The sequence below is a fragment of the Cinclus cinclus genome, chromosome 5, assembly GCF_963662255.1.
Source record: "Cinclus cinclus chromosome 5, bCinCin1.1, whole genome shotgun sequence".
Lineage (NCBI taxonomy): Eukaryota > Metazoa > Chordata > Aves > Passeriformes > Cinclidae > Cinclus > Cinclus cinclus.
The window spans coordinates 29,357,424-29,381,831 of NC_085050.1; the positions used below are offsets into that span (position 1 = coordinate 29,357,424).

Sequence of the window (24,408 nt, forward strand, 5' to 3'; positions counted from 1 at the left end):
AGATTTTTTTCTGTTAAAATAACTGATTTCTAGATGTTCTGAATATTGTGAGTTTTCAAAATTTCTAATTAAAAGCTTTTAGGAAGTATATAGGAGGTTACTAGTACCTTGAGACTGACTGAGGAAGGAAATTTATTTTGAAAAAGACATGAAAAACTGAAGCATGGATTCAGAATCTCATTTCCAGCCATTTCAACTATAAATTGGTGTCTTCTGTAAACAGTTTATTCTGTCAAGTGAGATTAAATTTTTCATGTAGGTAATCCTTTTAAAGCTTTTCATTTCTATACTTTGCTAGTACACTGCAGTTGAATACATCTAGTGTAAAAGCTTTAAAAAAACCAAGAGACTGTTGCTTACTGTTTGAAGAGACTTTTGCTTACCTCTTGTCTAAAGCAGAGAGGTGAGAAGCGTGTGATTAGGCACACCTTCCTGATTCATCTTACAAAAGTAATTGGTAATTGCAGGACTTGGGCTTTTGATCGTAACCCTGACAAGAAGCTTAAAAACATCCCTGGATACAGTGGGAGGAGAATGTTCCAATGAAATGTGAAAGAATTGCAAAACATGTGGACAAGCTGTTCCTTCTGTGGATTTGGTACACTGACAGTAGATACAACAACAGTGCATACGCTAGAAATAAGTAGATGAACAGTCAGTGTATTTCAGCATTTCTTTTAATGGCTTTCATGAACATTTCTCTGAACTTGTTTTATCTAATAAAAAATAAATGCATATCATAAAGCACAGGTTAATGAACTGAATATGCTTTTGTTAAATAATGCACTGCAATTTGCAAGTTATGCATTTTTTCATTAGACTGACTATAAATATCAGCTAAAGTATGCATTCATCTGAGTATGGTTTCTAATATTTCATGTAACGTTTGCATCATATATTACTGTGGATAAAATTGTGTTCTAAATATCTACAACTTCTTTATAAACTTCTGTGCTTTTTAATTAAACAAGATGAGGGATAAGAACAAATAGATGTAGGCTTCAGTGTCTAATGGTGGATTTTAATGTACTGTAGTGTGGCAATATCTTTAACATCTTCACTCAGTTCTACCAAAGCAGGGTATTGGACAGTCTCACCATGTGTCCTGGTTTTAGCCAAGAGTGAGTTAATTTTCTTCCTAGTATCTACTACAGTGCTGTGTTTTAAATATAGGATGAGAACAGTATTGATGACAGGCTGATGCACTGGCTACTATGAGCAATACTTACACAGAGTCAAGGACTTTTCAGTACTTCACTCTACCTCCACACTGCAAGGAGGCTGGGTGTGCACAAGGAGCTGGGAGAGGAAACAGCCAGGACAACTGACCCCAACTTACCCAAGTGATATTCCACACCATGTGGCATATGCTCAGCATATAAACTAGGAGGAAAGTTGCTCTAGTTCTTAGTATCTCTCCATCTATGTTTTTACACTTACTATGAAAATATACCCGTAGAGTTAGGAACAGCGGAAGAAATAATGAGATCCAGTGGTAACTTCAGAGAGCATAGAGCTCAGAGCAGTGAATCTCCCAGGCCAGCCCCTGGCCAGTCTTCCATTCAATGGACAACTATTCATGTAGCTGAACTACAATTTAGGATTAAGGTAATCTGATATAAAGAAGCTTTCATGTCATCTGCCCATATGGTATTTGGCTTTTGCTGGTGCCTCAGTTCAATGAACATCAGTCATTTTCTATGCTTTTTATTTGGTGTCATAGGTGAACTTTTTAGTACAGTGTCAATACAAAGACGCAAGGAACAAAACTAGAGAGGGAGCTGGACATACTGAAATAAAGAGGAAATACTTTTTTGCATCTTTTAATATAAATAGGCTATTTGTTGAATGCTAGCTGTGTGCTGTGAGGTGAGGATGCCTTTTGAATACTTAACCTATTATGGATTTATAACTCTCATTTTACAAAAGTAAATTTGATCTCTTATTATTTTAATATTAAAACATCTATTCTAGTATGTATGAGTCTGAATAAAATTAAAGGTAGAATTAATTAATTTAGTGAATGGTATCTTTTTCCCAATTGTATGTTTTTCTCTTTTCACAGGAGACTCCAAAGTATAGTTGGAAGGAATATTACTCTTGTGTGATGACTGTAACCAGTGAGCATCTCAGAGATCTATGGAAGCAATTTCGGAGACAAGATATGCTGAGATAAAGGAAGAAAGCAGGATTATCTGCACTGGCTATAATTATTTATTCCTATGAATTCTTAATGAAGAACAAACTAAGCCAGGTGAATAGTGAATCTTCCAGCTGCTGTAGAATACACAGGACTTCTTTTCCACTTAGTGTAGTGATCACCACCTCTTAAAACTGCTTTTCAGTATGTATTTTATTTAATCGATGAGCTAACTATGCCATGTGAGTGGGAGAAGCCTTCTTTTATAAGAACACCTTTTGAATATTATTTTTTATTATTTTGAGATAAATTTGTCATTTAAAAGGAGACAAAAATATGTCTTACACATGGGCAGGAAGATGTTTGGCAGTGAAGAGAAACTGCCTGCATCAACTTAGACTGTGAATTTACTTTCAGAAGAGCACTCTTATAAGTTTGTGCTAAACTGAAAATGAGACTGCATTAAGTAGCATTACAATTACATGTGAGTTGAATGGACAAATTAAGCTCTTAGAGGCTGTTATTTTACAAAAAGTAAAGCTGTTACAGTTATAATGTGAATGATAGGTATTTACCTAGGAAAAGTACTGTATGAACTATAATGTTCAGATTCTCCAAGTCTTACTATGTTTATGAATTTATCCTTTAAAAATAGTACAGATTTTAAGATGTCTTACAAGCAGTGTGTCAAAGAAAAGTCAAAATGTTCAAATTCATGTAACACACACTTTGTAATATTTATTATAAATTTTATGGCCATGCACTGGTATGTTTCTGGTAGAGTACAAATGTGTTCCTTGTGAATAGTGCACTTTTATATGAAGTGGCACTGAGTCGAAATTACAGTTGTCTAATTTGCTACTCTGGAATGCCGTATCTGAAAAGTAGATAAATAGCTTGTGTTTGTGTCAAACAGAAAACCAAAACCTAACATGAATGCATGCACAGTACAGAACAACACTTAGTAATATTATTTGAATATTACTTGTTTGCTATTCAGCAACAGCATTTTTCCTTACTCCCTATTAACATTATTGCTAGGTAGTAGGAATTAAATCCACACAAACAGGAACACATATTTTTTACACCCTTCTTGAAAAAATCTGTATCTGTTTAGGAAAAGAATGTGCCTTGAAATAACTGCAGCTGAATACACACACTCTTAAACTAATGTCAATAAACTGTCATCAGAAGCAGAAATATTTGGTAGTCAGACAATCAAAACAGAACTAAAATAATGGTTTTAAATATCTTACTACTCCAAATCATGAAAGAAAATTTTTCAAAATTTTATTCAGTGCATGTTGCCCAATTAGCATCTTATATGTCATGTGAATAGATGTATGGTGTCTGTGTAACAGTGCACCTAAGTTTAGAAATGCTTAATTTATAGTAAGATATATCTCTGGTAGAAAAATCAAAACAAAATGAGAAGGAAGCTTTATTTTTTTTTAAGAAATTCCACACTGGGAATTGTAGAAAAAATATGTGCTAAGATTATCTGAAAAAGAACCCAAAACCCAAGCCAGTTCAGAAAACTATCAAAGGATGATACTTCAGTCAATATTTTGTGATAAATAAACTTCAAATTCCCTCCTTTGTGTCCTTAGACAGCAAAAAATAATCTAATAAATTGAGATAATGGTTCTTGAATTGATACAGCAGAACACAGATAAGCTGCAGTCCCTTTGTGATCATTTAGGGTATCAACTGTATTCAATGTATCGTCTTGGTACGCAAAACTGTCTCACTGCTTCTTGTCAGCATACACAAAATCCATTTTGCTACTTAGTAATGAAGGACAAAGAAAAGAGAAGAAAACATTGGGAGTCACTGAAGGGGTTCCCATCCTTCCTTCTCATTCATGACCACCCACTCACAGTGATCCTCCCCTTGGAGGAAGCAGCAGTGCAACCATCATTTTGCTCCTCCACTGCCCTAGGGAATCGTGCACTTTGCTTTTATGGCTGGCTTGAGGCAATTTTAACATTTTTCTATATATTTCCTATCTGTAGTTACTTAATACAAAATAGAATGTGAAAGTGTCAAATTAGTTTTGAAGACTATTTTTTCTTCATGTTTAATAATATTATTTAATATAAATATGAATATATACTTATAATATTCTTGTTTATTTCAAAATAAATGCACCTGAAACTAATTTTCTTTGCAGTGTATATAATTCAATTTTTTTTTGTCATCATAATTTTTTTTTTGGTAACATGAATGTGTAAGCACTTTGAATTAGAGCATCTCACCATCACCAAAAAAAAGACTTGTTTTTTCTTCTTCTAGTCATCTCTTTAGATAGCTTTGCTTTTCAGCCACAGAATTCTGCATAAAAGACCTGCAAATGCAAGGACAGGTGAAAACAAGGCACAGTAATGGCACACGCCATCTGCTGTAGAGGCACCCCTCTGATATGCAATGGTCACTGGGCTCAATAAAGCCTTATTCAAAATCTACAAAATTCCTGGTAGCACAGAAGATGTGTATGCTGCAACTCAATTACGTGAAAAGTTGCATAAATTAAGGCTTTGTTTAAAATGAGCTCTTGTTCTTTCTAAGTTGAGAAAACTGCAGTAATGCTAGTAAATATTAGAGGATGCTTAGGAGCTGCCCACAGATGCCCAGACCAGCTCAGATAAAATGAGAACTAGCAAACCTTCAGTTTTGCGTAGCCTTGTGACACTAACCAGCTTTTGCCCGAGGTGTGATGAACTCTCACCTCCTTGCAGAATATCCTTTAGTGCAGGCTGCTCCCTGATAATCTGCTGGTGTTTTAGATCCCAGTGGCAGTTTCCCTCTTTGCACACTTTAGCAGTAACTGCATCCACTGTAGATTCTCACTTTGTATGACATAGAACGTTATCAGCCTGAAGGAAAAAAAAGCCCCAAACTATTGAACAGTGACTTTCAGCATTTTGTTAGTCACACTGCCTGGTTTCTATAGTTATTTAATCTCTTCTTCTCCACCTAAATATCAGGATACTAATGCATTGAAATAAAGGGGAAAATAATGATACAGAATTTTTTTTTTACTTTGACGCAACATTGTGTGATACGATGATCATTACCTAGTGATGTGTCTTGCTCTCTTGTCCCACTGAGGATATATTCAAGACAGTTTCTAGGAAAAGAAGTCCAGGCTAATATTTGCAGAAGGAAAATAATCAGACCAAAAATTTGCTATTCAAAAGTGGATCTGGAACTAATTTGTAACAATACCAAGTTTGAATTCCCCTTAAAATCAAGCCAAACCTTACATGAATATTTTCTAATATGTGTGAGGTCTGAATGTACAGTTTTCTTCCCTATACCTGAGAATCCATGAAAGCATTTGGCACCCTGAACCTGTCAGCAGATATAATGCATAACCCTTGGATATAATGCATTTCTTTTCTTACACATACAATTTAATATGAGGGTTTGCTTTAATCTTGAATGGGTAATGATAATTTTTACCACTAGTTTGACTTACAAATTCCTCCCACAGACGAACATTATAATGAGCTAGTAGCATTCAATAAAAATACTAGTACCCACTTGAATTTTTTTTATTAAAATACATAATTTTGTATATATAAATATTCATAGAAACAGCAATTTATTACTTGTCTTTACTTAGGTTTTTTAACTCTAACCCTGATTCAGAAGATACAACCTAGATTCAAGAGAGTATGACCCTGTAAAAATAAATATTCAGGTATTCTAATCTTTTCAATAATATACTGAGTCTGAAGTTAGTTACCTAGGCTTTACAAAAAATGTCCTTGCACTTGGAAATTGTGTGAAAAAACCCACTACAAGGAGCAAAGACTGGAATTCAGAAGTATCTGCTGTTTCAGGCAGATGCCCTAAGAGGCTGCTGAAGCATTTACTTTCCCTGCAGTGTGACCCTTGCAGCCTTTTTTATCATTTCATGAAGACTGTGGGCAAACTACCAAAACTGGCTTGCAGTCTGGCAGTTAAAACATTTCCATGGGAAATAGAAAGAAAGAAAACGTGGCTGTTGCTGCGTTTTGTGCAGACATACTCTGAGGATCCACAGCAACAAAAAGCATGAACACAGGCAGGTATTTCATCCCTGGACAACAGCCAGACCTAGATGTATGACCAAGGCATGGAGTGGCTCAAGTCTGTCAAGGCATTTCAGAGCATAAGTGTAAAAGGAAGTTTTAAACTACCCTTTCTGGAAGAAGGAGTGGGGGGAAGAAAAAGGAAGTTATCAGATTGGTCATTTTAAATTTAGATGTCTGCTTCTGGAGTCAACCATTAAATCACATAATTTCTGCTCCAAAGGGCAGAAAGCACTGGAATGGTGCACACACCACAGGATAAGATTCTCACATACAGCTCTTGAAGGGTTTCCTACTGCAAGGGTTTTGACTTTTGCCTAAGCAGAGACCTGCTTTAGGGCACTGTACAGATCTCCACTGCATAAGAACTAGTACTGATTGGAACTGGTTTAGCTTTTCCCATGTTTCCCACCTTAAGTAACAAAGGGAAAAGCAGCAAAGGAATGAAAATTCCCAGATGAATGCTCTGGGGAAAAAAAACAATGCAGTGAAAAAATTACCACTGAAAATGACAGAAGAGTGGGTGGATAATAGGCCCAAACAGGACTTGAATAAACTTCCCTGAAGGCAGACTCTGACAAATACAGTATTATATCAATACAGAGGTAGAAATCAAGACATTTGAGGAAGGAATTGGAAAGGAGCTAAATGTTCCTCTCCTGTGGAGAACCAGGAAAATTGCCACAAAACATTAAGAAATAAAAAAATCATGCAAAAACAGTTAGGTTTGGGCATCCAAACAATTGCAAATAATTGAGTACCAAACCAGGATGAGAGGGAGAGCAATAAGTTGAATACATCTGGGCCAGCCCTTCAATTAAAATACATTTGACAGCTAGCCTGAGACGGGGAGGCTACATAACTGCTTGTTTTCATGTAGCCAGGAGCTAGGAGCTATACACAGATGGTCCCTAACTCCAGCTGGGATACAACATACATTTTCCAGGCGATACCTTACGCCAGAAATGTTGTGAAGAGATTTCTTTTCCTGTGTATGGTAAGTGTGGTCTGACACCCAAACTTCTGGAAAGAAGCAAGCAAGAGAATCACTGTCAGGAAGTGATCCCTCCTTGGATCCTCCCGGGATCCCTGCAGGGCTCCTGCTTCACCTAATGAGTGCTGTGTGCCTATCAGTCTGTGTGAATTCCTGCTTCTAGCTGCTGCTCTGTGTATTGCACTTGTGTAGGAGTAAATATGTGTTTTCCTGTCCTACTCTCTCTCCCTCCTCCTCTTGCTGCTCCACTAAGGACACGGTGGGGAAGGATGGATCAGATTGCTTACAGAGAGGAGCAGAGCCCCCTAGACTTGCAAAGGAGTAGTTTTTAATTAGGACTGCATACTAAGGGCGTCAAGATGTGTTCCTTCAGAAAGAGGTAGAATTTTCACTCCCCGTTCTGTATCTGAACCCAGCTGGAGTCTACCTGTCAGAGCATATGGAAGGAGAGAGGACCTGCTTCGTTAATGTCATCTGATCAAGGACTTTATCAAGTGGAATGACAAAGGCAGGAAGCCCAATGCAGAGATGTACAATGCACCTGAACACTCACAGTGACAACAGGGACAGCCCTGGTCAGCCAGAGTACTTGGCAAGGGTATGTGGAGTTGGGAGGATGCTTGTTTCGGAATATCAGCTGCACGAGAACCTTGTCAAAATGCAGTGAGCACCAAGCTGGACAGCTGGTGATTTGGGACCATGGAGCAGGTAAGAAGGTCTGGGATCTGGGCAGGGCTATCAGACAAGCAGGGAGGCTATGCCTGTTACTTGGGGATCTGCAACAATGCATGTGCTTGAGGGTAGAAGGGAGGGAGGTGTATGTGTTTTCACTAGTGACTCTCAGCCCTGTCAGCCAAAGTGGAGAAGGACTTGGCTCTTGGTCCTTGTGCGAGCCCAGTGCAGAGGCACTGTTGAAGTTGCTGCTGGCTGAGCAGGAAAGCAGCAGCCACCTTCACCAGCCTGGGATAGAGACACTGGGTCCCCATGCTGGGATCCAGCAGGGAAGAGGATGCCCAGCCCCAGAGCTATGGGTGGCGACCCCTTCCTTTAACATCCCTTTGCACAGCTGGGTACAGAGAACAGTCGGAAGTGGTGATGTTAGAAATGCCTAAATGTATGCCAGGAGAGACACATTTTTAAAAATCTAACAACAATAACTTGCATATACCTTGCCTGAGGGGAAAGCCTGAGTGGTACCACTTATGACAAGAACATTTTATTTCAATTTGCCGAACACTCAAGCTGCCTCCTCAAACCCCAGCTTCCTTCAGCCCAGCTCTTGACAAGAAAATCACCTTCATTTCCTCTCTTTTTCTTGCAAACATTTCATACAAGCAGCAATAAACTGTGCCTGAAGTAGCCTCTCTCACCGTAGAGACACAGCCCAAGTGCACTGATTTGGGAAAGCTCTCCATTAATATCTAGCAGCTTGGACTATCCCAGGATTTACTTCTGCCATAACACAATTCTCCTTTGAATATGCTTGCTCTTGAGTTTTTCTGATTACCTAAAATTTCTGCAGGTCATACCACAGAGGGAAGAAGAGGAGGAAAGGTACAAAAGAAAGGGTCTCTTGTGGCCCAGCTGGAGAGTGATGAGAGTCATGGAAGGAATAGAAAGTAACTGTGGACATGAAGGAGAGCTAGAGAACCCCTGTTCATGGGGAAAAGACACAAGGTCAGGAGAGAAGTGTTCTTTACAGCTCTCTGACCAAAGGATTCTCCAAGGATTTTTGTTCCATCTAAATTAAAGCGAAGTTTGCCTGTTTATTTCACCAATTTTGAACCAGATAACCATGATTTTGGTGCTACAGTAAAGCACACACTATAGGAATTATTCATGTAATTACTAGCATATGAAATATGAGAATTCTGATTACTGTGAAAGTTGAGCAGTGAGCAGAGGGTGGTAGTGGCCATGGAAAAGGTAGAATGCTGAACTACACAAGCCCATTTCCATGAAGGGATAATGAAAAGCTTCTGAACAGAAACTGTATGATATAATTTAAGGCCTTTCTAGCACACTTCTGGCAGACTGCCACCTCTCTATATGCATAATATTTTATAATAACTATGATTCAAAAAAATAAATTAGTACATTATAAAGTTTTCTCTAATATTTACTGTGTTTCCCTGGCATGTGTTGTTAATAAGGTCTGTGTCATATCCAGCATTTTAAAATGATTTACAGGAGAAATCATTTCATAGCCTCTAAGATAATGCAAAACCTACTTCATCCTTACATACACAGCATCCAGCTGCAAACTTCTCAAGGTACAGACATGTTTCCCTGGAAACACAGAACACACTAGATGCATTATCCTTGGTACCTGAGAGAGGTCACTGTCACATATTTCCAAATAAGTGCAAAAAGCCATCAAATGAATTAAATTGCCTTCATTTCTTTTAACTTTTGCCAGCAGAGCATGGGGTTTGCCTTCAGGCAGTGGTAATCTTATTCCTTATGCTTGCTTTTAAAATCTATGTTGAATAATCATAGATGTTTTCATTAAAACATAGCAAAGTCAGATCCTTTAAATATTCTATTAAAATGCTGGCTTAAGCGATGGCTTGCACATTAATTAAGGTTAAATAAAATACTTTTATCGTCCTCATAATGTTGGTTTCAGTCCTTTTATCTTGTTTTGAGAAATATAGCATGCAGGAACATAAAATCTAGTTTTTTTCAGTACTATTCACTGTATCTTTACCTTTTAATGTATGACACATAATCCCCCAATATGCAGAATCTTTTCTTAAATTATTATGTTCCAATCTTTTGGCGGCATATTTCGTTTGTTTCTCTACTGTAATAACCATATATTGAGGAGATGGTTTTGCTGAGCCCTTCAGAATGATATACAAGTCTTTCTCCTGAATAGGCAAAGTTGATTTAATGCCATGGGATAATATATAATTCCTCTCAATACGTCATCCTGTGTTGGACATTCACTCAGTTCACTGTGGCTAACTGAAATCACTCAGTTTGATCTTACAATAAAGAGGGTTGCCTGATTTTGCATCACATAAAAACACTGCAGTCATATGGTCAACTTACTTTTTTGTGTTTCTTCAACAAACATACTATAGCTACTCCATTTCCTATTCTGGAACCTGCCAGCACACCTACTATTGGTTCTGTCTTATTTTCTTCAGTATCTTTTTCCTCTCTCACAGCCTCTTTCTCAATCATTTGCAGTTGTATGCCTTCCAGATAGCGATTACTTATCTTCACGCATACTCTCCTGCGTGAGATATTAGACAAGTTTTTTTTTTTCAAAGTCCAAACACATTTTAATCAACCAGCTACTCTCCACCTACAGCACCGCTGACGCTCTGAGAGATTCCAGCAAATTGCAGAAATCCTAGAGGCCGTGCTCGACATTTCCGAGCTGCAGCGAGAATTCACCGACGATTAGGGTGCACAGGATGTAACGCAGGCTGGGTTCACTGTTAGAGGTCACACGCCTTTCGTTACGGTGAGTATAAGCTAAAGCCTTTCGGGAAGGGTGAGTCAGCACAACCTTCCGCCACCTTCCCCTGCACCAACAGCCACAAAAGCCACAAGCCAACCATGCCGGCACACCGCGGCCTCCCACCGCCTCCTGCCCGCCGAGGCACCGCAGCCCGCAACACTCGTTCACACAGCACTCGAAGCGCTATTCGCGAGCGAGGCAGCGCTCTTTGTAACCGGGTGTTTTAAAGCACTTGCAGGGAGTCACAGGCTCCGCTATCCCCGTTTCAGAGGCGGACGAGGAGGGAAAGCAGCGTCGAACGCTCCCCGCCCCAGCGCTCTCGCACGTGGCGCCCGCCCAGGCCGGAGCCGCGCCCTGCGCCGGGCGGGGCCGCTCCGCCGCTCCCCCGAACTTCGCCCGAGCCCCCCCGGCCCGGCACTGACAGCCCGAGAGAATGCCATGGGCTCTCGGGCGGCTCTTCCCCCGCGGCCCTGCCCGGCCCGGCCCGAGGGGAGCGGCGGGCGGGCGGTGGGAGGAGCGGCCGTGCCGGGAGGGTGGGGCCGGGGCGGGCTCCGGCGGGGAGCGCGGCCGGGGCCCGGGCCCCCGGAGCGAGCGGCCGGGATGCGGTGCGGGAAGATGGCGGCACCGCCGGCAGCCGGGGCGCCGGGCGCTTGGGGCGGCGTGCGGCGGCGCTGCCAGCGGCTGCTCTACTGGGTGCCGGTGCTCTTCATCTCCAGCATCCTCTGCTGGTCCTACTACGCCTATGTCACCCAGCTCTGCCTGCGTGAGTGCCGCCGCCGCGGCGGGGGGCGGGCGGGACACGGGTGGGCGCCGCCGCCCCTGCCGGGGGAGCGTAGCCGGGCGGCACGGGCACAGACGCGGGCACGGGCGGCCGCCTCTTGTTATTTTGTCGGCGTCCCTGGTTGCTGCTGCTGCTGCTTCTGCTGCTGCTGCTTCTGCTGCTGCTTCTGCTGCTGCTTCTGCTGCCGCCACGCCCGGACCGGGGCTAGGCTGGGCTGGGCTGGGCTGGGCTGGGCTGGGCTTGGCTGGGCTGGGCTGGGCTGGGCTGGACCGGACCGGAGCTCCCCCGCCCCATCCCCCCGGCCGGGTGAGGGACATCCGCGCTGCCCGGTACCATCGCGCAGGAGGAGAGGGCCGGGCGCTCGGGGCTTCTTCCAGGCGTGAGTTTCCCTCCATGGAGTGCGCGGAGTGCAGCCGGTCCCAGCCCCGCCACGGGAAGCGGGACTGGCTGTGCTGGTGGCCGAGCAGAGTTCGCCGTACACGGACACACAAACACACACACACACACACACGGACACATGGACACGGACACACACACACACACATGGATATACACACAAACACACACGTGGACCCATGGACACACACATGGACATACACACACGTACTGATCCATTTGAGGGCAGACAGGCAAGCAGGAATAGGTAACAGGAAATCCACGAGTCTCCCTATGCCACTCTTCTTTTGTCTAGAAAATGCCCGGCTCTCACAACTTCTTGATCCCCTCTTTGCCATCAGCAGCCTGCCAGTGCATTCGGAACTCATCCTGACCGCGCTCCTTGGCACCTGATCCTGAGAATCAGGCAGATTGCTGGTTTCGTACTGGAGGCTGTGTGTGATATCAGCATTTGTGTGAATTAGAGTGGCTGAGCCAGAAGGATTTATTAAATGACTGGCTCACCAGCCTCCCTGGTTTGGAGGGGTTTTTTCCTGATTTTGGTTCTGTTATGGTGTATCTTGTAGAAAACCACTGGATCTGATTTTTAGAGGCTAGTGTGGCATACTGATGTTTTAGTAACAGCGTCATAATAATGACACACAGGAATATGAGTTAGCTGTACTTAGTTTTCAGTTGTTCACCTTGAAAATCTCAGCAGACTAGTACCTAATCTTTTATTTGTTTTTTATAATTGTATATAGGAAACTGGTAGGATTTTTGTCCTATGGATTGACTGCTTGACTAAGCAGTTGAGGGAATAAAGAAAAAGTGATTGCCAGGCCTAGCACCTCTGTCTTTTGGGGCAGTATCAAGACTTGCTGTAGTTCATATATTGGAGGTTAGGATTTTTGCATTTTTTTTCTTCGCTAACACCATTCAGATCTAGTGAGTTTGAAACATCACTCTTCAGTAAAGTTGCTGTGCCCTCATGAGAGGAAGAATGAAGTGTCTACCTCGAGCACAAGGAAGTGAATTTTCTGCAGGGTTCTAGGAGCTGGCTGAGCAAGCCTGGAAAGGAGAGCTGTAAGCTGACACTAGGAGGGCAAGGGTGTTCCAGGGAAAAGCCACTGTGTAGTTAATGTCCTAATGAGTGCAGCCTTGTGGTAGGTACAGTAGGCTTTTTCTGGGCACTGCTGCTTCAGTATTCTACTTTTGTTTTTTATTCTGCATAACTGTGCCAGAAGAAGATTGGGTTTTATCTTACCTGAAAGCAGGTACCTCTTAAGGAAATTACATGCTTGAAACTTGCTTCAGACTATAAACTGTAGTTCACTAATCCTTGAGAATCCCTCAAAGCAAAAGGCCTGCAAGGGGAGGGGGAGGTAGTGGAACCCTGGGGCTCAGCTTTTACTGAATTCCTTTCAATGGAAAAGGGTGATTTGTTTGTTTGTTTCCCACCCACTCCCACACCTTCCAGTGGGAGCTGGCCCACCAGTTTTTCTAATTCAGCATAATAGTCATCCACAATCTCCAGTAATTCCATCTTCTATCTATATCTGCATGTTTTGCCTCATTTTTGGCATATTAAAATAAAATAAGCTTATGTCTTGTCTTACTAATGAATATTTAGTGTAAACAACAGAAGGCATAACTAACAACTCTGGGAATGAATGCCAACGGCAGGAATAGACTGTAAGCATTTCAGTGCTTTGAAGCCAGCCTGTCTATTCAGTGCATCTTTTATTCCTGCAGGACTGAATGTTGAAGAGGACATATATAGCTGGGTTTTTTTTCTGCAGCTTTCTGTCATTGAGGCTGACAACATACAGGGTGCAGTGTTAACTGTTGTGCAATAGGACTTAGAAAGGACTTTGCATTGTTGTAATATAAGTGGTCTGTTGGAGCTTTTAGTAATGAGAAAGTGTTTCAAATGTAGTATTTTGAATGGATTTGTTGGGTTTTTTGTTAGAGTTTATTTGTTGGATTGTTTGTGTTTTTTTTAATTTAATCTCAACTTTTTTAGAGGGACAATTTTTTTTTTAAGAAATCTACTAAGATGATTCCTTATATACCTAAAGCTGAGTAGTTACAGTATTGAGTAGCACTTTAGAAATAAAAAGGGGTTTAAAAACAGAAAAATGAATCCGCTCTTAACACTAGTATTGCCATGTCTAGAGTTCTGTCTCTTTTATTAGTGGATTCAGGTAAGTGCTCATGCAGCTTTTACCTTTAACAAGAATGAGAAGAATGAGAAAGGTGGTGAAAGTTCTTTCTGCTGGATGTAGAATGAATACTGAAATTAAATGCATGCATTATTTGGTCTTAAAACGCTCAACTAAAAACTGCTTACCCTTAATCCAGTGCCATTCTCTTGATTTTCGTCAGTATTGTTGCCTCACAAACCCTGTCTAGCAGTAGTACTTCTTTTTTTCCACCCTGAATAACTTTGTGTTTAAAATTACTGGGTCTTTAAGTATTCATTCCGTTAAAAAAATGTGTGTGTTTGTGAGAGCCTGAGGGATACAGATTTATTGTTCTTTCTCTAAGAGGGATGGGGAAATACAGGCAGTGCACAGTGAGCACAGTGAACTTTGATAGCTCAAGCTACTGAAATTTCAACCTAGGATACATGGAACAACAGTAACATGAAGTGCAAATGAAATACTTCACCCCAACACCTCTGTCCGTGTGTCTATACTCAGAAAATACACATTGGATTCACTGTTTATGAAAACCTGAAAGTGAACATTCAGTGTTTATTAAAATCTTTGCATACTTCTCATGCAAAGAAAAAGAATTATTCTTATATCTCCCTTCTTAGATACATCTCTAATTCAGGTTAGTAGAACCATAAAGGGACTTGGAGGAGTTATCCATTCCATGCTTTAGGTAAGGCAGAACCAGTAGTTACTTGCAGTTTCTGACAGCTGTTTGTCAGAAATGTTCTTGGCACATGCAGATACTGACATCCTTTTGTCTTGTTTTGTTTTCCTACCAGTTCATGATTTGGAGGTACATATAAAGAATGAAAATGTAAAAAATTTGACAGTGTTGTGACAGATGGTTTTTGTAAAAATAACAGCTTAGCTGATGGAAGGGTTATCCTGTAGAAATCCTTTATCCAATACAAAATGGATGTTTATATTCAGTTTTGATCCATTTTTACATGGCACTAATTTTAATTCAAAGGATAATGCTCTTGCTCAGAAAATGCACCTTGAATTTGTAATTTTGAAGAAGGAAGATAGATTTACTGTGGAACAAGCAAGCAATAAGCATTTTGTGACTACTCCATTGAAGGGAAAGAGAGGAAATATTGCCACCTGGTGAGTGACTTGCCTGATTTGGAAAAGAATAAATTACTTCAGCATACCTGAAGAGAGGGTACAAGAAGACATTCACAGTGCTGTCAGGAGTGCTTATAAGTCACATCTTTGTTTTTGGTGTAGAATATGTGAGCGGTATCTGTCCACTGCTACTTTCAGAATGGAACAGAAAGCATGGAATGACATCCAGCTACTAAAGATGTTAATGATCATGAAAGATTTTTGCTGGAGGATCAGATTGTTTAGTGTGGAATTGAGGTTTTTGACCCTGTGTGCCATCAGTGGAATGGAATTATAACAGGATCTAAAGCTGCTTGATTCATCACAGTTTAGAGGCAGAATTAATACATGCCCTGTGGGCTTGGCACTGTGTCATCAGGGCATCAGAAGTGGCATAAAATAAGAAGATAGAAGCTGATGAGTGGGGAAGCTAAAAAAAAAAAAAGAAAAGAAGACAACAAAAAAACCCCAAACAAACAAAAAAAAAAGTTAGACCCAGGATTTGGTCAGCTGGATTTGAGCTCCTTGCTCAGTATGTTCTGATGGATTAAAGGATTTATGGTACTTGCATCTTATGTCTTGTAACCTTTTAGAGTTTAGGTTTGGCTATAGAAACACAAGTACATTGTAACATTGCAGTTGGCTGTTGTCAAATGCTGATTAAATACCCTGTCTGCGCATTAGCTGCTATGGTACAAAAGTACTTCGGTCCAAGAATGTTGGCATTTTTATTCCATATTTTGGAAATACTACCTTGTTTTGTTTTGTTTTGTTTTTCCCTCTGCTGACATCTGTGGTTACGTTGAGAAAAATTTCAAAACTGGTGTCTGAAGTAGAATTGGCTTCTGAAGTGTAGCCAGCAGTGTTCCAGTGCATTTCCCAAATTTCATTTGAATGCTTTTTCAGACTTTCGGAGGCAGCTGCTATTCTACTACTCTGAAACAGAATTGAAGCCTATGTTAAAGCATGCCTGGTTATCACTCCAGGTAGTGCCCAGTGTATTTACTGTAGGTTTTGTGCCATGAGATGTAAACCATGGCTTGAAGTTGAAAACATGAGGTCTATAGTAAGATATAGTTACTGGACAATATTATGTTTTCAGATAAAGGTTTAACACTGCTTGATATATAACTTTAGGAGTTGTTCTTGTCAGGGTGTGGTTTTTGTTTGCTGAGAAGTGTCTGGCAGCACTGGCAACACAACAACAAACAACTTTGGTAGGGCCAGACGCTTTACATTCTTCAGTCTGTCTTTGTGACTTGGAAGGGAAATAGGAAGTTCCTAAAGAAGAAAGATTTAGTCAGTTCTCAGTCATTCCATATACAAAAGGTTTTGTGACCTTACCTGCAAAGGTACCAAACAGCAGCTTGATGCTGGACAGGGGGATGGTGATGCAGTTTGATGGGCACAGGGTTAAAATGAATCTTCTGAAACATTTGTAAATACCATGAAATGCAAATATATGGGTTATTGATGACTACCTAGGCCAACATTAAATATCCCAGATATATTTCCTTTTCCTTTGTTCTGAAACAAAGCACTGGTGGCACCTTGTCACTCTGAATCAATGCAAATCACTGCTCTGTCTAGCAGAGAGGCAGGTTTTTATTGCAAGCACTGATATTTTTACTAAAGGACTATTGCAGGCAATGACAGAACACTTGTCACAACTATAAAACACGTTTATATGTGCACAGAGCTGAATCAAATTGCGTATACAGATCAGTATTTTACAGCTTCAAATATGCTATAAAGGTAAAATATATACTTAGTTTTGTGAATCAGATCCAAGATGTTAAACTTCATAGAAGTTTGAGAGAATGAGCTATTTAAAGATGTGGCTGAAGAGTCTCTAAATCAGATGTATCTTGTTTTCCCATTCCAAAGATTTAAATATTTTAATAAGATACATAAAATATGATAGCAACATTTTATATATCCACTTTCATCACAGCTTAAAAAATTAATTGCTTTCTCCTGTTTTCTTTTTAATTTTTTTTCCTTATTTTTACATCTATCCATTACATTTACAGTTCAGAAACTTTGATTTTGGGTTTAGAAGTCAAGCAAAATTTAACATTACAAAACCAATGCACATTTTGATACAAAATATATCTTTCAAAATCTTTTGGGGTTTGTGATAGCAATGTGTCTCTAGCTATGTGGAGATGGATATCTACTTAGTTTTTACATGGTTGAGTGAGAATAAAGATTTCTAAAGAAAATGAGTGGAAATTGAAGAAGTGGGAAATCCGCTTGGTCTGACCCAGTGTGCGAGGTGCCTAGTGATGTGATATCTCTTCCTGGCAAACTGATTTGGTGATGGAAACCATCCTGGACTTTTTACAATTTTTTAAAACCCAGCATTCTGTCTTCTGTACAATTGTTCTCTGCAAGCGCAGGCTGCTTAGTGGCATTGACTATTGAATGTGCTTTTCCTGTTTCTGGCTGTTTGTGGCTTGGGGCAAGCAGAGAGCAATATTTCTGGCTCAGGAAATTGGCATCTACCTTGGCTGAAATCCTGCATCTGTCCCAGCCTGGTCCCTAATTCTGATAAGCACCATCTGCAAACTGGGTAATGAACCGGAGGGGCTCTAATGATGTGACAGTCTGCTGGTACTGAACTGTAAATGGCATCCTGATGCTTTAGCAGTGCAAGGGTGATTCTTAATGAAATTGGCCCCTGCAGTATCTCAGGGAAACAAAGCTGTGACTTTTTAATGATTTCCTGAAGACAGGTCATGTTCTTATAATTATTTCCATCTCTGAATATACAGGAGTATCATTCTATTTTGGTCCCAAAGGCATTTACCCTGTTTTCTTCCAGAAATTGCATAGTAGTTGGGATTGTCATGTCCTTTGTGTTTATTTTGGTCATCATAGACATAAATGCTTTTTACCCCTATTATTTCTGTGCTATTTGACTATCAGCAAGTGCATTTGCAGCATTTCAGCTGATATTTATTAATGACAGAATGCACAGTCTGACCTACTTTTCACCACAGTGAGTGTAACCCCTTGAAACATAAATGAGAAAACTTCCAGAAATACTGATACAAATGATTGTATTAAAATATATAAAGTTTGGTTTAAATAAACATATTGTTGGCTATTCAGAAGGCAGGGAAAATCACAAACATTTCTTTGATCAAATCCAAAATTAGAGGACTCTTTCATACTAGAAAATTATTTTCCATGCTCTTAAATGGTATGATTTTAGTGTGATCTTAGGGTAAATGCCTTGTAGTTACTCTAGAAAGTCTTTGTATCATGGTCATTTAACAAATGGAGAAAGTTTAAATCATTAAGAGAAATTTAAGAGTTTGATTTGTAAGAGCCATTTTTTTCCCTTTGGTCAATTCTGCCACATCGGTGTAAAACCAAAAGTTCTCTCATTCCCTCCCCCCTCAAAAAAAAAAAAAAAAAAAAAAAAAAAAAAAAAAAAAAACACAGCAACCAAACAAAAAAAAAAGAAAAAAAAAGAAAAAAACAACAACAAAAACCCCCCACACCTTCATTTCCTCTCTGGTGCTGTTGTATTGTAGCTGCTTTTTCATTACTTCTCACACACTGTACCTCTTCCAGAGAGCCTTTGTCAGAGGTGATTTAAAAAGGCATAAACAGGACTGGTACTACACTTACATACAGGTTATTGGATATTTTGCACAGTTCCTTTCTGTGGGAATGCTTGTTGGGCAGTGCAGCCAGTCTCCTTGTAAACACCAGTTGTAATATGTGTGGAAAAAAATGATGGTAAGATTGAAGGGTACTGGCATCTCTTTTCAGCCTTGTTCCTGTCTGCTTTGGTCTCTTACAGGGGTTGCAGCTCAGGAGTGTATGAAATAACTTTTGATTTATACTCGATGGCAGAAGAAGTTAAAATTACAAGATACATATATTATTTAAAAACAAAAAATTATGTTCATGTGTTCTCACCCTCCTGGGATTAACTGGACATCTTTGGGCACTTGTGCTTTAGTCTTCACAATCCTGACTGTCAGGAGCATTTGGGTTCCAGGCTTAATACTCCAGAAGGTGAGAAGACAGTCCTCTGCACAGGTGGAGACTCTGAAGAGTGCATTTCCTTTTGGAGGTGGACAGAAATTTTGGAAAGCTTTAGGTTTGATGTCTGGTAAAAATTACTATATTTGGATTTGTCTGTCCTTTGTGTATGTGCCCTCGTCTGTACTTACAGGCATTGTGGAAAATTTTGGACGTCTCAGATGCATTAATAAATTTTATCCAAATATAAGGGGTGGAAAAAAATATTGCAACTGCTTTCACAGCAATGTTCTGTGGCATTCCCTTGTAAGGAGGGGAAAATACCACCAATTATTGTGAAGGTTGGTTAAATAGATTTTGTTTTGAAACTGGTGATTCTGCAATGTATGCTCGGCTGTGACTTTTTAATTAGTAGAGAGTAGTTACTCCAAGAAGATGGGCAAAATTTCTGCACACTTTGCTGACTGTTCCAAGTGAAGAAACAAAATCAGAATTGGAATAGTGGCTAATATGTCCTAATCTGAGAACTCCATCACTTTTAAATTGCATATCAGCTCTGAAGATTTTTGTTTTGATTTTTGTTTTGTCTTTTGCAATTTTACATTCTTGTGTATTATTATAGGGGAGCATGTCTGCTCCTCAGAGTCAAGTGTATATACATGTTCCTTTAGTTTCTCTCTAGCAGTTGACTAAATGGATATTCAGCTTATCAAATTCTAAAGAGTTCAGAAAACTGAGGGCAGGATATAGTTTGCCTTATAGTGGCTTATGCAATTTCTGTGGTGTCTTTCTGATTTTTTTGAGGAACTTTATAAACATGGTTGATTACTGTTTTCTGTCAGGTAAGGTAGATGCTTGTTTTGGTAGAGCTATAGTCAAATCTCCATTTTAATAGATCTGTTTTATAATTACAGAATTGTGGAATAATGCATGTTTGAGAGGACCACAGCATCTAGTCCAGCCTCCTAATCAAAGCAGGGCTAGGTGTGAAGTCACACCAGCTTGTACAGGGTTTTATTGACTTGAGTCTTGAAAAATTTCACTGGTGGAGGCTGTGCAACATGTCTGGACAGCTTCCTCCACTGGTGGATGGTTCTCATGGTGGAAATGTTTTTCCTTGTATTGAATCTGATTCTTTCATTTCACTTTACACTTGCTGGCTTTTGTCATCCCACTCTGTGCCACTATGAAGAGCCCAGCTCCACAGTGCCTCTCTGGAGGTCCTGAATTATGAATTAAGAGTTATGTCTTCTCCAGGCTGGCAAGCCCTGGCTGTGCAGCCTCTCTTTACAGGATGAGTCCCTGCCAGCTTGGTTGCTTCCTCCTGGACTTGTCTCTGTTGTGTTGGGGGCCCAAAGCCCCGCAGTGTTCTGAGTGTGGTCTGAGGAATGCTGTGCAGAGTGGGATAAACCCTTCCCTTGACTGACCCTGCTGATGGAGCCCATGTGGCTGGTGGCCCTTTCTGCTGCCCACCAGCAGTCCATGGTTTCTCCCAGAGAGCTGCTCCAGCCCAGCAGACCCCAGGCTGTGTCGTTGCAGGGGGTTGCTTCTTTACGGGTGCAGGACTTTGTCTTTGCTGTCATGAATTTCATAAGGGCCCCATTGCTTCATGCCCCCAGCCTGTCATGGTCCCTGTGAAGGGAGGTCCTGCACATACCAGCTGCTGTCCCCAGGCTGGTGCCATCTGCAACCCTGATAAGTGTTCACTCTTCCAGAGCATTGGTTAAGATGTTGAGCAGCACTGGTCCCATGGTCCACCCTTGCAGTGTGTAAGGTGTGTTTAAATACTGGCTTTAACTTAATTCCCAAGCCTAAATTTAATCCATCAGTCAGGTGGCGTGGCTGTTTGGCTTCTCCATAGGTGTTGCCTTGTGCCTGCTGCTTGAAGAACAGCCTTGTGGAATCTTTTTTATTGGGAAAACAAAAGTGCATGACAGTTCTGTATATCTACAGTCCTGTTGTAGGCACCAGCAGCTTGTAGACTGCTTAACTGAGATGGATAAATAAATGTGTGGTGGAGTGGTTTGGGTGAAAAGAGGTTTTGATCACTTGGGAGTTTCTGATCTCTCTGAGATACCTGTTGCAGGATGGTTACTTTTAAATAATGTGACCAGGAGTGGAAAATGCAGTCACTGATGTGTGATACCTGTGTGCTCCCTTCCATGCCTGACATGCTTGCCCATTCTCACTCTCTTATTGTTCCCAAATCTTGTAGTCCACGGGCAATTTCTTAAAGGAAATGTAACTTTTGTCTACTTTCAGTTTTTATGTTTTGAAAATTTAAGGTATCATCAAATATTGCTGTCAAAACCAGTTCTGGAGTCTGGTACCTCCACTTCAAGAGCAGAACATAAATAAAGAGTGAAACCTATGCAACCAGAGTTAAAAGAAATAACTGCTCTTCAGAGGTGGCTTTTCTTGAATTAAATTTTGGCAGCTTCAGATAGATGGAGGTCCTAGTTATCAGGAAATGAGCCTGGGAAGAGGAACCAAAAAACCTTATAAGCAATTGATACTGTGTACCTATTCTTGTGATGAATGTACACAGCATAAAAGCTTCATAGTGTGTGACCTTAAACGTGTGTTGTTTGATGATTACTCTTCCATCTTTAGTTGAAAAAAAAAGTTTAAATACTGAGTTACATAATTTGCTATTTAAACATAATTTTTATTTCCTTTTTTCTTTTTTTTTCAGTGACAATGACAAATATCGGAGAAAAAGGTAAGATTTTTATTATCTGTTTATTGGTATAATTCATATATTAGAGTAGAACAGTAGTTTAGTACTCGAATTGAGAAACAGTATAATTCAAAACAATTAGATTTGTGCTTTTTTTGTTCCCCAGCACCTTTTATTATCTTGCTGTCCCTGAATATTGCCTTAGCCATTACAAGAGATGAGAAAAATCAGAATTTTTTTACTCTTCTCACTGGCTCTCTGATCTGTCAACTAAAAAGATCCTTACATTATGGTTTTTAAAAAAATCACTCATAATACAGAAAGCTGTTGTAAAAGCAGAATTTCTAGATGGAGGCAGTGTATTTGTGCAGATGCAACATACTTAAATGAAAGGGGACTTTTTTCTGCATTTTATTTTTAACATATTAAAAGAAATAGAATCCTTCGGATATGTAGCTTTGTCAGAATATAAGAAAACTGCCTAGTTAGCAGACATTACAGTTCCTACCCTGAAGCTGTAGCATGTTTAGATTGCTTTTCCAGATGGTATTTTAATACTACAGTGCAACATGGAAGTGTAAAGTATAGGGCTGCAGAACTTTTGGAGGAAGAGCTTTTTGTCTTTGTGTAATTCCAGCAGATTTTATTAAGTCATTGGCAACTCCCTCGCGTAGAAAACATGTTTGTCAATTAAGAAACATTTGCTTGAAAAACTTTTTTTCAGTTCAGTGATCTCATTCATCCCCTATATGAGTGTAGAAGTGTTATCTGCAGGCTTTGAATTTCAGTTTCTTGCTGCTCCATACTTTGTGGGAGGGGAAGAAAGTGAGTTGATGGGCATTGCTCACAAAGCACATTAAAATTACCAGCAAAATGCATTGGGAGCATTAAATTTCCTTATATTCACTCAAGGTCTTGGTGGGCTTCAGCCACTCAGAAGAAACTTACCCTGGCTAAACTTCTGCCCGAAGATTTTTCAGGAGTGAAAACCGGGCAAATGGGGCTCAGCTGTACTACAGATTGCCTAAATTTCCAGGCATCTCTAGCTGTGCTAGCTAGCTGTAAATTGGTTGCCTTAAAGCAAGGGATACACCATTTGGGTTGGGATTTGTTTTGTTTGGTTGACTTGGGTTTTTTTTTTGGGTGGGTTGGTTGATTGGTTTTGGGGTTTTTTCCAGAAAAGGTGTGAGATAGAAAGATTTCTGCCAGGTAACAGCAGACAGTTCTTCTTTAACAGCCCCAGGTGAAATGAAGTTCTTACACTGACTTGCAACACCCATGGGCCCAGCTGGGTAGCCCAGGGTCTCCATCACAGCACAGGGAAACTGGTGGGTGAGATAACCTGGGAGGAGTGACCAGTCAGCACCAGGGAGCTAAGGTTCAAGATCAAACGAGACGAGCTCAAGTCTTGTTCAGACTTCAAAGGGAAAAGCTTGGATAATGTCTTTAGGCATTAGGGTTTGTCTTTTTATTTTTAATATGTGAACACTTTTCTTGACAGTCAGTTACTGGGAAGTTCTTTGGCAACAATAAAATGCTTAATGCAGATCAGTAAATGCATCATGTGCAGAACTGAGTTAACTTGTCCTACTTTACTCTCACTATATGCCATGAATATACTGTTGTTTAAAAAAAATACTGATTTTGTTTGAGTAAATTAGGTTTTTTTAGAGTTGATAGAAATGTCCTGATAAAAATGGGGACTGTTTCTGTCCAGATGCTTATGCAATAATAAGATGGTCATTTAGGGTATCGTGCTTTTTGTGGAGTCCAGTTCCATCACTTATTTATGTTGATAAGATTTTTCCTTCAGTTTATAGATGTGGCATATGATTCTTTGCCCCTATCATTCCAAAAGTTATGTGCAGAGTCACTCCTCAGATTCTCTTAGCTTTTGTTTATTATTTTTAACAGCTTGGTGAATAAGAGTAAATATTTACAGTGTTCCTGCTATTTGAATAAACAAACTTCAGCGCCAAAAGTATTCAGTGTTACTTTTGAGGCAAAATTGTAAAAAGTAAGAACGTACCAGACAACTGTTCTTGTATTTATATGCACCATCATGCATGTGTTATAAAGAATTCTCTAGCCCTGAATAATATGGCATATAAAAAGTCTCCATGAGCTAACCATACAAGGGCAGTATTTCAGATCATGAAGTGAAAGTGCAGATTTCCCATGAAGTTGCTTTTTGAGGATATGAATATGTGAAAGAATACTCTTTTCTTGTCATTACAGTAAGTTAATCAGGGGGTGTGAGTTTATGATTTGCTTTTTACTCTAGTGACTTTCTTACTAGGGTGAGAGCCTTTAAATGGAAATACATATCAACCTATGGCAGACTCATTGAAAAAGTTACTGTTGCCTTCTGTATTCTAGTAAAACAACTCAGCATGGTAAATGATGATTCTCATCTATTTAAAGAATAAATGTTGACTGGCTGTGAAAAATATGTAGTAGTGAATGAACACTTGAGTTTAAAGGACGCATAGGTTTTAAAAAAACATGCAAGTGTCCTCCCTCCTAAAATCTAGGAAAGAAAATTAACTGGAT

General features: G+C 40.0%; 2 protein-coding genes across 2 annotated transcripts in view; both read left to right on the top strand.

Moving 5' to 3' along the window:
* MICU3 (mitochondrial calcium uptake family member 3) overlaps positions 1-2,176 on the top strand; it is a 50,023-nt gene extending 47,847 nt beyond the window's left edge. The window contains exon 14 of the mRNA XM_062493529.1: positions 2,066-2,176. Coding sequence (XP_062349513.1) covers positions 2,066-2,176 — 111 coding nt within the window. The remainder of the gene's footprint in view (positions 1-2,065) is intronic.
* A 9,112-nt stretch (positions 2,177-11,288) lies between these two features.
* ZDHHC2 (zinc finger DHHC-type palmitoyltransferase 2) overlaps positions 11,289-24,408 on the top strand; it is a 29,153-nt gene continuing 16,033 nt past the window's right edge. Inside the window, exons 1-2 of the mRNA XM_062493530.1 lie at positions 11,289-11,451; positions 21,871-21,897. Coding sequence (XP_062349514.1) covers positions 11,289-11,451; positions 21,871-21,897 — 190 coding nt within the window. The remainder of the gene's footprint in view (positions 11,452-21,870; positions 21,898-24,408) is intronic.